The sequence below is a fragment of the Ipomoea nil genome, unplaced genomic scaffold (assembly GCF_001879475.1).
Source record: "Ipomoea nil cultivar Tokyo-kokei standard unplaced genomic scaffold, Asagao_1.1 scaffold3142, whole genome shotgun sequence".
NCBI lineage: Eukaryota > Viridiplantae > Streptophyta > Magnoliopsida > Solanales > Convolvulaceae > Ipomoea > Ipomoea nil.
In genome coordinates this window covers 1772061-1784555 of record NW_017619570.1, presented here as the reverse complement: position 1 = coordinate 1784555, position 12495 = coordinate 1772061, and the positions used below count along the sequence as shown (strand labels likewise).

The 12495-nt window shown below is 38.6% G+C and overlaps 1 protein-coding gene across 4 annotated transcripts; it reads left to right on the top strand.

Annotated features, from left to right (window-relative positions):
* Positions 1–8195: 8195 nt before the first annotated feature.
* On the top strand, positions 8196–11821 carry LOC109166993 (sulfhydryl oxidase 2-like). Of its 4 annotated transcripts, XR_002051766.1 has the most exons (5): positions 8196–8747; positions 9537–9606; positions 9750–10265; positions 10695–10735; positions 11624–11821. XR_002051766.1 is itself a non-coding variant. In XM_019315893.1 (4 exons), exons 1-4 carry the CDS (start codon positions 9487–9489, stop codon positions 11661–11663), a joined length of 270 nt encoding a protein of 89 aa, XP_019171438.1. In that variant the 5' UTR covers positions 9465–9486; the 3' UTR covers positions 11664–11821. The 4 variants fall into 4 exon arrangements, 1 of the variants encoding a protein (XP_019171438.1); XR_002051767.1 differs by having other exon boundaries at positions 9758–10735; XR_002051765.1 differs by having other exon boundaries at positions 9750–10735.
* Positions 11822–12495: the final 674 nt, after the last annotated feature.

The following is a 12495-nucleotide window of genomic DNA, read 5'->3' as shown; positions in this document are numbered from 1 at the left end:
AATTCCCTTGTCTCCTTACACTTTTCCACCTTAGTAAGGGTAAAGAAGACTTTTCACCTTATGATTGTATTCCAAACTAACATAGAGTCATCTTTCATTCTTTCCCTAACACTCTCAAAACAAAAGCTCATCCTTCTCTCTATAATTTAGCTAGCTTCTTCTTCAAGCCAAGTTTGGGCATTCCAAGATCTTCTAAGTTGGTCTCCAAGATTCAACCTTTCTCACTCTTGAGCATATAGGAGGGTAAGATCTTTGGTCCTTTAGTGTTTTTAGTGCCATTTAAGGTGTCTTTTTCTAAAGATGAAACCTTTGTTGTCTTTTGGTGTGTTCTTGAAGTTGGTGTTGAAGGAGAGCCTTATTAGAAACTTGTAAAGGTGTAATAAGTGAAGGTTTAGGCTACAAGAGGTAACCCATGCTTTACAAAATCTATTTTCTTACTTATATGATGATTTCTTGGATTATACTTGTGATTTTTGCTATGAAATGTGAGTGTTGATGCATTGTCTTGTGAAAATGCATATCTAGAGCTTGTTATTAGGGTTTTTGTATGCCATTGCTTGGCTATTCCTTTGATTCAAGTCATATTGTTGTATTTTGTGAGATTTTGGGTGTTTTGGACTTGAATTTGGACTTCGAGTTGAAAATCCCCGAAGGGATTATTTTGATACAGGGTAGTGTACCCGCGGGCGGAACGACGGGCAGTGGCCTACCCGCCGCCCCACCCGTGGGGTACAAGTGGTGTGGCCTTTGGTTCCCGCGGGCGGAACCACGGGTGGGGGTCCACCCGTGGCCCCACCCGCGGGGTACAATGATGGTGTTGTTTGGGGATTTGTTCCCGTGATTCTTTTGACTCGGTAATTGATGTTTTGACTCCCCGATGTTCTTTTGTTGGGCTATTTGAGTGTCTTCTTGATGTTTCGTATGTCTAGAACTATATGGTAGGAATCCATTTAGGATTTGGTGTCTTGAATCGTGCTAAGTGTTTAACCTTGTGATTCGTTGAACCATGATGAGTCTTGTATGTTCTTCGGAACTATGCTTGGTTTACCCGTTTGATAAGCATGCTAGTTCGGTGTTGAATTGCTAGCGTATGTGGTTTGTTCTTTCCTATTGTGGGTGATGACTTCTGTCGATCATCGTTGTTGTCGGGTTGTGATCCTTTCTTGTTGAGTATGGTTTCATATCTTTGTTGTGATCCATTGATTGATTCCTATGATGATGATGTGTGTATTGGTTGTACCTGGATTGCACGATTAATGGAATGGGACATTAGTCACCAAGGTACGGCAGTGGTCCTCGTGGTAGCCATGACGTGATTATGGAGTTGTGACCTGTGTGTAAGGTTCACATGTTTTGGGTGGCTTCGGCCGTGTATTGAACGGTACCCTTGTGTACTATGAATCGGTGGATATGTTGGAGATTGTCGGAGTGGGGACGATGGTCCTCGGAGGCATAAGGTTGGACTTGGATATACAGGGGTCCTGGAGGTAATGGTTGGAACTAGTTATAAGGTTGGGGGTAGCCATAAGGTTGGAACCGGGCATAAGGATGGAATATTGTATTCGTGATGGGTGATGTCACGAGGTCATGTGTTGCCGATGTGTGTTTCTCTATCATTATCTGTTGAGTATGTCGAGTGGTATTCTACTAGGTGATGGTAGAATACACCTTGAGTTGTACTTGTGCTGTTGTAGTCATGTCTTGATGTGTCTTGGGATGTGATTCCCTTTGTCCTTATTGTGAGTGAAATAGAGTCTTTGCAGTTGACTTCTAACTTTGGTTTTGAACTGATATATACAGTATTCCGTTTCGAAAATGATTTTGTATAATACTATCTATGTATGATACTTAACGCGTATTGATGGGTTACCAGCATTATTCGCTGACCGGGCGTCGTCTCATTTCTTTATGTGCTTTACAGGTCCTGAGTAGACGGCGAGAGTGTTAGACATGGATAGACTAGATCCCTTGGACAGTTATAGTTGTGTTTTGGGCCTGTGTGCCTCTTCTGTTGAACATATTAGATTGTTGATGTCGGTTTTTTGCCTGTGCGTTCACGTTGGTGTGAACGTGGCATAACACTCCCTGTTTTTTCCCGGTTTTTAATATTAGACTTCCGCTGTGCTATGTTTTATGTTTTGTGGTTAGTTTATCTTGCATAATTAAGTTTAAAATGGCATGAAAATCCGCGGTGTTACATTACCGGTCGCAATTGTTCCCTGGGCAATCCCATATCCTGGAAAGCTGCTAGGTATAGCACGTTGACGCTGCTACCCGTGTCCACTAGTACACGACGGATGACCGACCTCTGGACATCCATAGCTATCACCAAGGCATCCCGATGAGGGGCGGGACCCCGCGGTAAATCGTCATCCGTGAAGATAATCGGTTCTCTGCATGCTTTCTTCCAGTCTGACTCTTGGAAGGCTATCACTCCTGTAACATCCCACAAATCTAAACAAAATACTAAGCATTAATGTAACACCCCCGATTTTCACGTCATTTTAAAAACTTAATTACGTAAGGCAAGGTAACTAATATGTAAAATAAAACATAAGTAACAACGGAAGTCTTAGATTAAAACGGGGAAAACCAGGAAGTGCTATGCCACATCCACCTCAACGTGGATGCACAGGCAAGTCTAAAATCAACAATCTATCTTGTTCAACAACCATGGCACACAGGCCCAAAACACTATCTACAAACTTCAAGGGAGCTACACTACAACCAACAGCTAGCGCACTCACCATATCTACGCAGGACCTGTAAAGAAACATAAAGAAAGGGGACGACGCCCGGTCAGCGAATATTGCTGGTAACCCATCAATACGCGTTAAGTAGCATATATAGATAGTATAAAACAAAACCATTTTTGAAACAGAATACAGTATATATTAGTTCAAAAGTCATAAAGAGAAGTCAACTGTAAGGACTCTATTGCACTCTTAAAAAGAACAAGGGAAATCAACATCCCAAGACAACATCAAGACAGGAACAACAACAGTACAACTCAACATAGCTCAAGATGTAATCGACTGATCACAAAGTAGAAAAATCAAGGCAAGGACAACAACAATAACCAAATACAACTCGAGGCGTACTCTACTGATCACAAAGTAGAATACCACTCGACATGCTCATCAGAAGAGGATAGACATTCACACATGGGCAACTACATGCCACCGTGACACTACATGTCACATGTTCCAACCTTATGGCTACCCTCGGCCTTATTACAGTTCCAACCATTACCTCCAGGACCCCTATACTCCAAAGTCCAACCTTATGCCACCGAGGACTGTCGTCCCCACTTCGACAATCTCCAACATTTCCACCAACACATAGTACACGAGGGTACCGTTCATTTCATTCACAATCTCCAACAAGTGAGCCTGAAGCTCAGATTACAACTCCAATTTCATTTCACGGCCACCACGAGGACCACATCTGTACCTTGGTGATTAATGTCTCATACCATTAACCGTGCAATCAAGGTCCAGCCAATACACACGTTTTCATCACAGGAATCAATCAATGGATCACAACAAAGATATGAAACAATACTCAACAAGGAAGGATTACAATCCGACTCCAACGATGGTCAACACAAGTTGCCAACTTCAATAGGAAATAACAAACCGTACACACTAGCAATTCAACATCAAACTATCATGCTTATCAAACGGGTAAACAAAAGTAGTTCCATAGAACATACAAGACTCATCATCAATCCAACGAATCACAAAGTTGGACCACAAGCACGATTCAAGACACCAAACCTACAGGGATTCCTAACATACCGTTCTAGACATATGAAACATCAAGAAGACTCACAAATAGCCTAATAAACAACATCGGAAGGTCAAAACATCAATTATCGAGTCAAAAGAATCACGGGGAACAAATCCTCGAACAACCTCAAACATGTACCACGCGGGTGGGGCCACGGGTGGACCTCCACCCGTGGTTCCACCCGCGGGAACCAAAGCCCACAACCTGTGTACCCCGCGGGTGGGGCGGCGGGTATGCCACTGCCCGCCGTTCCGCCCGTGGGTACCAACCTGTGTCCAAAATAATCCCTTCGGGGATTTTCACCAACAAGTCCAAATTCAAGTCCAAAACACCCAAAATCTCACAAAATACAATAATATGGCTTGAATCCAAGAAATAGCCAAGCAATGGCATACAAGAATCCTAATAACATGCTCTAGGTATGCATTCTCACAAGATAATGCATCAAAACTCACATTTCATAGCAAAAATCACAAGTAGAAGTCAAGAAATCATCATATAGGTAAGAAAATAGATTTTGTAAAGCATGGGTTACCTCTTGAAGCCTAAACCTTCAATTTTCACACCCTTAAAGCTTCTCTTAAAGCTCTCCTTCAACTTCAACTTCATAAACACACCAAAAGACACAAAGATTCCATCTTTAGAAAAAGCCACCTAAAAAGATACTAAAAACACCAAGAGATCAAGGATCTTACCCTCCCCTATGCTCAAGGTTATGCCACACTTAGGTTTACTAGTCTAAGTACACAGGCTAAAACCATAAAATATCCAAAACATAGTACTAATATCAAAGGGTTTACTACATTCCATCAAACATCAAAACATAGCTAACTACACTAGGAGGCTACTCATCCAGCTAAGCACGCTCGGGAAGGATTTCTACTCTATACCTGAAAACATTTTAAATAAATTAGCGATTATGCTAAGTAACCCCGCTCCAATGTGTAAAGATACATAGATATACATTTGATACTTCAAAATAGTTTTGAGACTTTGGAATATATAAGTATATCTCTAATCAACTCTAATTCAGTAAATCACGAGGAATGGAATCAAGACCATGCCATACAAGAGATATACTCATCAATACATAATAAACCACAAGGACGTCAACTGAGAGACTAAATCAATGAGATAATGACAATGGATCAATAATAGTGAACAAGGTAAGACAATCAATCAAGCAACATGGATAGTTCTCATCAAGGTTATGCAATCAACATCAACATCAAAGTTCCAAGTCCACAATGGACACAATCAACAATCATACACCGCGGCGTCAATCTCAATGACTCGATTCCAGGGTGAATTAGTGTGGAGGGCTTAAAATCGGCAAGTAACATATCACGAGGTCAAAGACCCGATTCATAGGTTCCGCGGGGTCACGAAGACCCGATAGGGATGTCGCGGGGTCACAAAGACCCGATTATAGTTTCGCGGGGTCACAAAGACCTGTGGAGACAACCCTAAATCCTTATGTGTATACACCCCTATTGGGACCTCCAATCCCCAATAAGTAGAAATAGGTCCGACAACCCGGATAAGTTTCGACACGAAGTCCGTAAATACCATCATCCCGAATCTGTAAGAAATCTCCACACTGTCCACCATACCAGCTCAATCATCACAACAAGAGTTCAATACACAAGGAATCTTAAGAGATAAAGCAACGGAATTGATTCCACAAGAAGTGTATTCAACAACGAACAAGCTCAATCAATAGCACTATTCAGGGAATTCTTAATGATAGGATACAACAAGAGGTACAAGCTCACAACGATAGTTCAAACGGATATCCAGATAGAAATACAAGAATGGTATTCCAAAGGCAATGATTCAACATCAAAGGATTCCAACAAAGTGTCACAACAAATAGATAGGCTCATGCTAACAACTTAATCATGAATCAAGCATAGGCTATCACAAGGGGTCATACTAGCATCAAGAAACAACATGTTAATACACAAACCAATGAGTAATCATAAGGGTCCATACGAACATCAAAGATTTCATAAAAAATCCAACGTATAGCAATATTGGATTTTAACCACGATTCAAGACTCACAACCTAACCATAGGGGTCATAATACACCGTTCAAGACTTACGAAACATCAATAAATACACGCAATTACACGGGGGACAATAAAACAAGAAGCCAATAAACATCGTACCCGGGGGAGGCTCTGGCAGGTGGAAAAGGTCCCGTCGAACTCCCTTAGTGTACCAGTGGGGGGTTCTGGCGAGACCCAAACTACTCGTCGGAACTCCCTTCTGAATCAGCGTACTCGGTGGGTGCTTCCGGCGAGTGCTTTCGGCGGGTGTGCCACTACTCGCCCGAAGTACCCGCTGGTACATAAACCTGTAGAAAAATGTAGACTCGGGAAAAAATTACCAAGAATGTGCAATCCAAGTCCAAACTCAACAATACTCTCATCAACAACAAATATGACTTAAATATAAGGAATGGCACATCAAATAACATCGTACAACCTAGATACAAGCTCTAACATAAGCATAAACACAAGAATATGCTCAAAGAACACATGATCATCATGAATACACATTGTATAGTTTAAAGTAGGTTTTCATGGACATAGGGTTACCTTTCAAGCTTAGCAATCCAAAAGCAAAGCCAACTTAGTCCCAACTCAAAGGCAAATCTATGAAAAGGGGAACCTACGAACCAAATTGGACCTTTACTCATTTAATCAATGATCACTTAAAAATTACATTAAGTCATAAGGGATTCAAACCTTAACCTCTATTAAGATTAAACAACTCCTTGCCACTAGGCTAATAACTCTTTAGTTAACCATTAACCAATAATCATTCTTTAGCCATCCTATTATAATAAGAATGCATTATTAATGCTAATCATCGCCTAATCACTATCATTAGTCGATAAATGCCCAATAATCAACTCTTAATCCTTCACATTAACACCAAAATCCTTTATATTCCAGTATGAAAGCTAGAAGCTCACCTGACTCCAAACATGCTAGAGTTACCACCGGAAGGAACCCACTACCGGTGCTGTTGTCTCGCCGGAGGGGAGACATCCACGTTGTTGCCTCCAAGCTGCCACTATTAGAAGAAGCTTAGTCGCTGGAAGCTCGCCGATCACGGTCCCGTCGTCGCTGAAAATGAAGGTTGAAGATCGGAGCTGTCGAGCTTGCTTCGCCAAGAGGAAGCACAAACCACTGTTGCCCACTCCCCCTCACCGGAAAAACAGGGAAAGGAAAATGGGGAGTCTCGCCTGCTCTGTTTTGTCGGAAGCGCCGAAACTGCATCACCGGAAGTCAGCCACTGCCACCAATCTCCCAAGCTTCGTCTCCAATTGTCGCGCACTGCCGGAACCAGACACTGCAGAGGAAGGAGCTGCTCTCGCTGCACAGCCGGAGAAACCAACCGTCGTCGTAGTCTACCACCTACGCCACCGCCGCCCATCTTTCATCGCTGCTTGTCCGCTTCTCCCGGCTCTGCCGGCCAACACTGCTCGCTGACCAACTACTGCCAACAAAGGGAGGAAAGGAAAAGGAAGATGGAGGACATTCTTGGTTCCTAGCTTAGGGGAAGGGTTGGGCTGCTTGCCGCCGTTGAAGCTTCATCGATCGAGAGAGAGAGAGAGAGAGAGTGACGGGAGAGATGAAGATGCTAAATGTAGGGCTTCTAGGTTTTGGTTTGAAGATGAACATGTTAAATATATATATATATATATATATATATATATATATATATATATATATATATTTATTTATTTATTTATTTATGTATATATATATATTTATGTATATATATATATATATATATATATATATATATATATATATATGTATATATACATATATATATACATAAATAAATAAATATATATATATATGTATATATATATGTATATATATATGTATATATGTATATATATATATATATATATATATATATATATAAAAGGTTGGGCCAAGCATTTTGGGTTTAGGTTAAATTTGTTCAAGACTAGTTAGAAAATATATACATTTGGCCTTAAGAAAATGGGTAGACTTTTAGGAACAAAATCATTTTGGGTTTAAGGCATTTGGGTAGTAAAATAATCATATAATAAGTTGACCCAAACCCATTTGAAAATAATTAGGTTTATATATATTTTTAGTAAAATATTTAATAATAGATAAATAGTTACATTTGGAAAATATTTATATTTAATATAAAGTTTAGGAAAATATGGGGTGTCACACTCTTCCCCTCTTAAAAGAGCTTCGTCCTCGAAGCTAAAAATTATTTTCGGGATAAAGAGTCGAAACTAGTACGGTAGTAGATAGAGAGAAAATATTTTACGGGCGGTAAATACTCAGTTTCGAAAAGATTCGGTTCAGTAGGGAGAGGAAAATGAAGGTTTTAGGTTTTAAACTCGAGGGCAACATTGGTTAGGAATAGGATCAAGATTATCAAGGCTACAACTTAAGAAATAAGGTTGCCACCTTGCACAAAATCATTTGTAAGGAGGAATCAAGAATGGGGTTTGAAAAGATAGAAAGGATATCTTAGCAATTCCCACTCCGCCGACCTCTAATTGTCTGAACACATTCTCCTTAGACACTGAACACATTCAATGTTTCATCTCCTCTGTCGCTCTCTGCCTCTCTCATTCTCTCTGCGTACCTTTCTCGTCTCTCCGCCTCTCTCGTAGGTCGTAGCTCTCTCGACTCTCAGCGCAAACGCCTGACCTCGCCTCGCCTCAATAGTACCGAAGTCGAGAAGACACCGCCAGCGTCGCTGCCGACAGTGCCGTTGCCGCCTCGAACCTCCGCCGCCGTCGCCTCGAACCTCTCGGCAAAACAGTTCAGCACAAACGCCTCGCCTCAACAGTGCCAAAATCGAGATGACACCGCCAGCGTCGCCGCTGACAGTGCCGTCGCCGACTCGAACCTCCGCCGCCGCCTCCTCCTCATCCCTCCAGGTTAGTCCTCAATTTTTTAACCCTAATCCATAATTTCTTTATTGTATATTTGAATTTTCCATATGTGAAAGCTATGAATATTCTTGGCTATGATTTTGTCTACCCTATATTTTAGTATTTTACTAGGCTTTAGTTTGAAGTTTTTACTTATCTGATACATAATTATTTCCTTTCAAATATTTGTTCACTCCGTGCTGATGTTGAAATACTAGCCTTCTCAGTTTTTTGGGTATGTTGAGTGTTCTTTGTGTTTATGTCGAGTGTTCTTTGTGTGTGTATATGGATCTATTTTTGCTGAATAAAAATGACTGCCTACTTGTTTTCACTAGATAGATATAGGAAAAACGAAGAAACTAAAACCTGAATATAATATAGGGAAGACTAGGACTCATGAATATAATATATGTCAACTTCATATATGGTTTACACAGAGATATGCATGCTATGGAATAATGGAATGTAGATGGAAAGACATTCAAGAAGCTACGTCGTCCAACTTGTTTGTCTTGATGGTTATATGGTTCAGTTCTTGTTATGTTGAAATTCTATACTAACATGGAAAATGGCCTTCCCCTGTTCATATAATTCATACTGCATACTAGCAACTGATATCAATTTTTATTATTGGTAACTGTTACTTCTAATGTTATTCCTTTTTCTTTAATATAAAATTATTTTGCTTATCAATTGTGTAATTCTAGCTATATTTAACTCTTATTTTCATTCACTTCTAAATCTCATGTTTAATATTTCTAAATTTTTATCTTTGTTTGTGTATTTTAATCTCAGCTCATATGGTTTGGATGATGAGAAGTACAAGAATGAGCATATTCAAACAAGTACTGCAAATCTTGAGCAGGTTGTAAATAAAGTGTGAGAGTGAATTAGTTACCAGAATTCTTGTAAATCTAGCTATCTTTTACATAACAATAATATTAATGTTTTAGTTTCTTTGGCAAGCAATCCTTAATTTTCTAATGTGCGTGCCATATTATGTGAAAGATTGCCAGAGCTATATATGATGTTGAGGAGGCAACTTCTACTGCCTTTGATATCATCTTAGGGAACAAGGTAAATCAATGGAATTTCCATCTCTTATACCCCCTTTCTCACAGGATGTGTGTGTGTGTTATTTTATTTTATTTTCCTTTATTCATTATTGGTTGCCGTGAATTTTGGTCTCCTTATTGATTTAGATGATTAAATCAGAGAAAAAAACATCTTTAATAACATTCCTTCAACTTTTGGTGGCTCATCACCCCTCTAGAAGGTCAACACCCTGCATTTTCTTTTTTCCTGTTATCCTTTACTATATTGTATATTATAATGTTTTCACCTTTGGAAATGTGATTCTTGATATAAATGTCGGAAGGGTAGTAGAGAGATTCTTGTTAACTTTGATGATATATGTTCATCTGAGGCATTGCCAAGAACAAAGATGAAACTGTCAGCTGTACCAAAAAGGGTGTGCTGGGACAGTACCAGATTTGCGGGAAAGAGGTTCCCCATTGAAAATGGGTAGGTGTAAATTTTGATTTTTATTTAACAGTAGTTGATGGCACATGAAGCAAAATGAATCTAAGTTCATGCTATAGTTTGCTTTATTGTGCATAAGTAATGGTCTCATCACTAGATGTATATCCACAGCAGTTGCTCACTGGTAGGCTTCTAATGGATGATTCGGTGGTACTTCTTATCCTATTCCTTTATCACCTCCTCTTAACAATCCCTCCCCATCCAAGGATGTGAGCAAAAAAAGAGAAGGTTTTTTTTTTCTTTGGTTGCCTGAAAGAAATATCTTCAAATCTTCAATGACTAAGTGACTATCTACATGCATGCTTCTTTAAAAGGATGAGATGTACCACATTTAGTTTTCTTGTTTAGAGGTTGCTATTTGCTGAGGAGTTTCTGATGCTAGTACTCTAAGAGTGACTTATATTTTTTCAGATGTTTTGTCATGGAAGTACGAATGACACTAGAGGTTTCAGGTAACATGACATTCAAATAGTCTGTTTTAGAAATTTATGTGTTTTAAGTTGTTTGTACTCACCAAGTTGGATATGCACACTGTAGTTAAAGAACCATTAAGCCATATAATTCCTTGGAAACATCCTTAGTTGTATAGTTAGCCTATTCTTTGATGCATACGTGTACCTAAGTACTATGAATGGTAATGTCAACTTGAAAATTTCAAATGATTTTTAGCAAAACATATTTTTATCCCGGTTGAAAAATTGAAATGATTGAGCTTGTTAAGCAATTATTCTTTGCATAGTGGAGCCTATCCTTTCCCTGTCTAAGTAGCTTGTTTTCCTCCTATACTATTCTCTTTGTTGTCTTTCAGAACTGCCTTAAAACAAAAATTATTAGGCAAGTGGTCAACTAAGAGTCTATGACTACAGGATTAAAAATGTAAAATGGTGCACTGTTGGATTACAATGGTACTGGTTGTGGGATCTTTGTTTTTGTAGCATTTTCAGGCAATTTACCATGGGGTTTCTAAAATCTGAATGTTTTTCCCCTTTTTCTTTTTAATTACTTAAATGCGGGTTATCATTTTTACTATATGAACAATGAAGGATATTTTAAAGTGAGCTAATATCTATAGAAATTTATGTTTTGTATTATTAATTTATATTAATTGTGAGATTATATATTAGATTGTATAGGTTTTGGATGTGGTTGTGATAACATATTTGACAGGATATTCTTAGTTGCATACTTTTCCCACTTTTTTGTTTCTTTGTATCAATTCTATAGCATCGATCAATGGTTCACTTTTATTCTTGTGTAGTGTATAAATACCTCCTCTGTTCGCATTTCATTGCAAATTTATTATATCTATACTAATTTATTTACTCCCTTTTTACATGTAGTTCCAACAAGTTGATTATGACAAAGCGGTTATTGATCTAGTGCGTTCAGAATGGGCCGACATTCTATCAAGTTATATAGAGTAGGTATGATTTGACGTTGTAATCATTTAGACTTGGCTCGTAGAATTGTTTTTTGTAATATTATGACTTGGATGATGATTCGATTAGAATTGGTAATGAAAGTATTTTGACTTATTATTTTGAACCTTGCTTAGCTTCCACAAAAATTTTGTAACTACACTTGGTCATGGTGAATGGATAAATTGATTTTTTTATATGATTAAAATTTAAGCAGATTAAAAATGGGTTGAGACAACAGTTAAAAATCGTTGTCTATTTTACAATAGACAACAGTTTGAATCAAACTGTTGTCTTTTCTACAAAAGACAACAGTTTATGGGCGTGACTTTTAACAACAGTGATTTCAACAACACACAATAGATAACCGTTTATAACTGTTGTCTCTTAAAGAAAAGACAACAGTTAAAAATCGTTGTCTATGTGCATCACTTTTAACAACACCGGTTTCAACAACATTGAATAGACAACGGGTCAAAAACTATTGTCTTTTCTAGAAAAGACAATGGTTAAAAATCGTTGTCTATGTTCGTGACTTTTAACAACACCGATTTCAACAACACTTAATAGACAACGGTTAAAATACCGTTGTCGTTTATAGAAAAGACAACGGTTAAAAACCGTTGTCTACATGCGTGACTTTTAACAACACCGGTTTCAACAACACTTAATAGACAACGGTTAAAAAACCGTTGTCGTTTCTAGAAAAGACAACGGTTATTAACCGTTGTCTATGTGCGTGACTTACAACAACACCAGCTTCAACAACACTTAATAGACAACGGTTAAAAAAC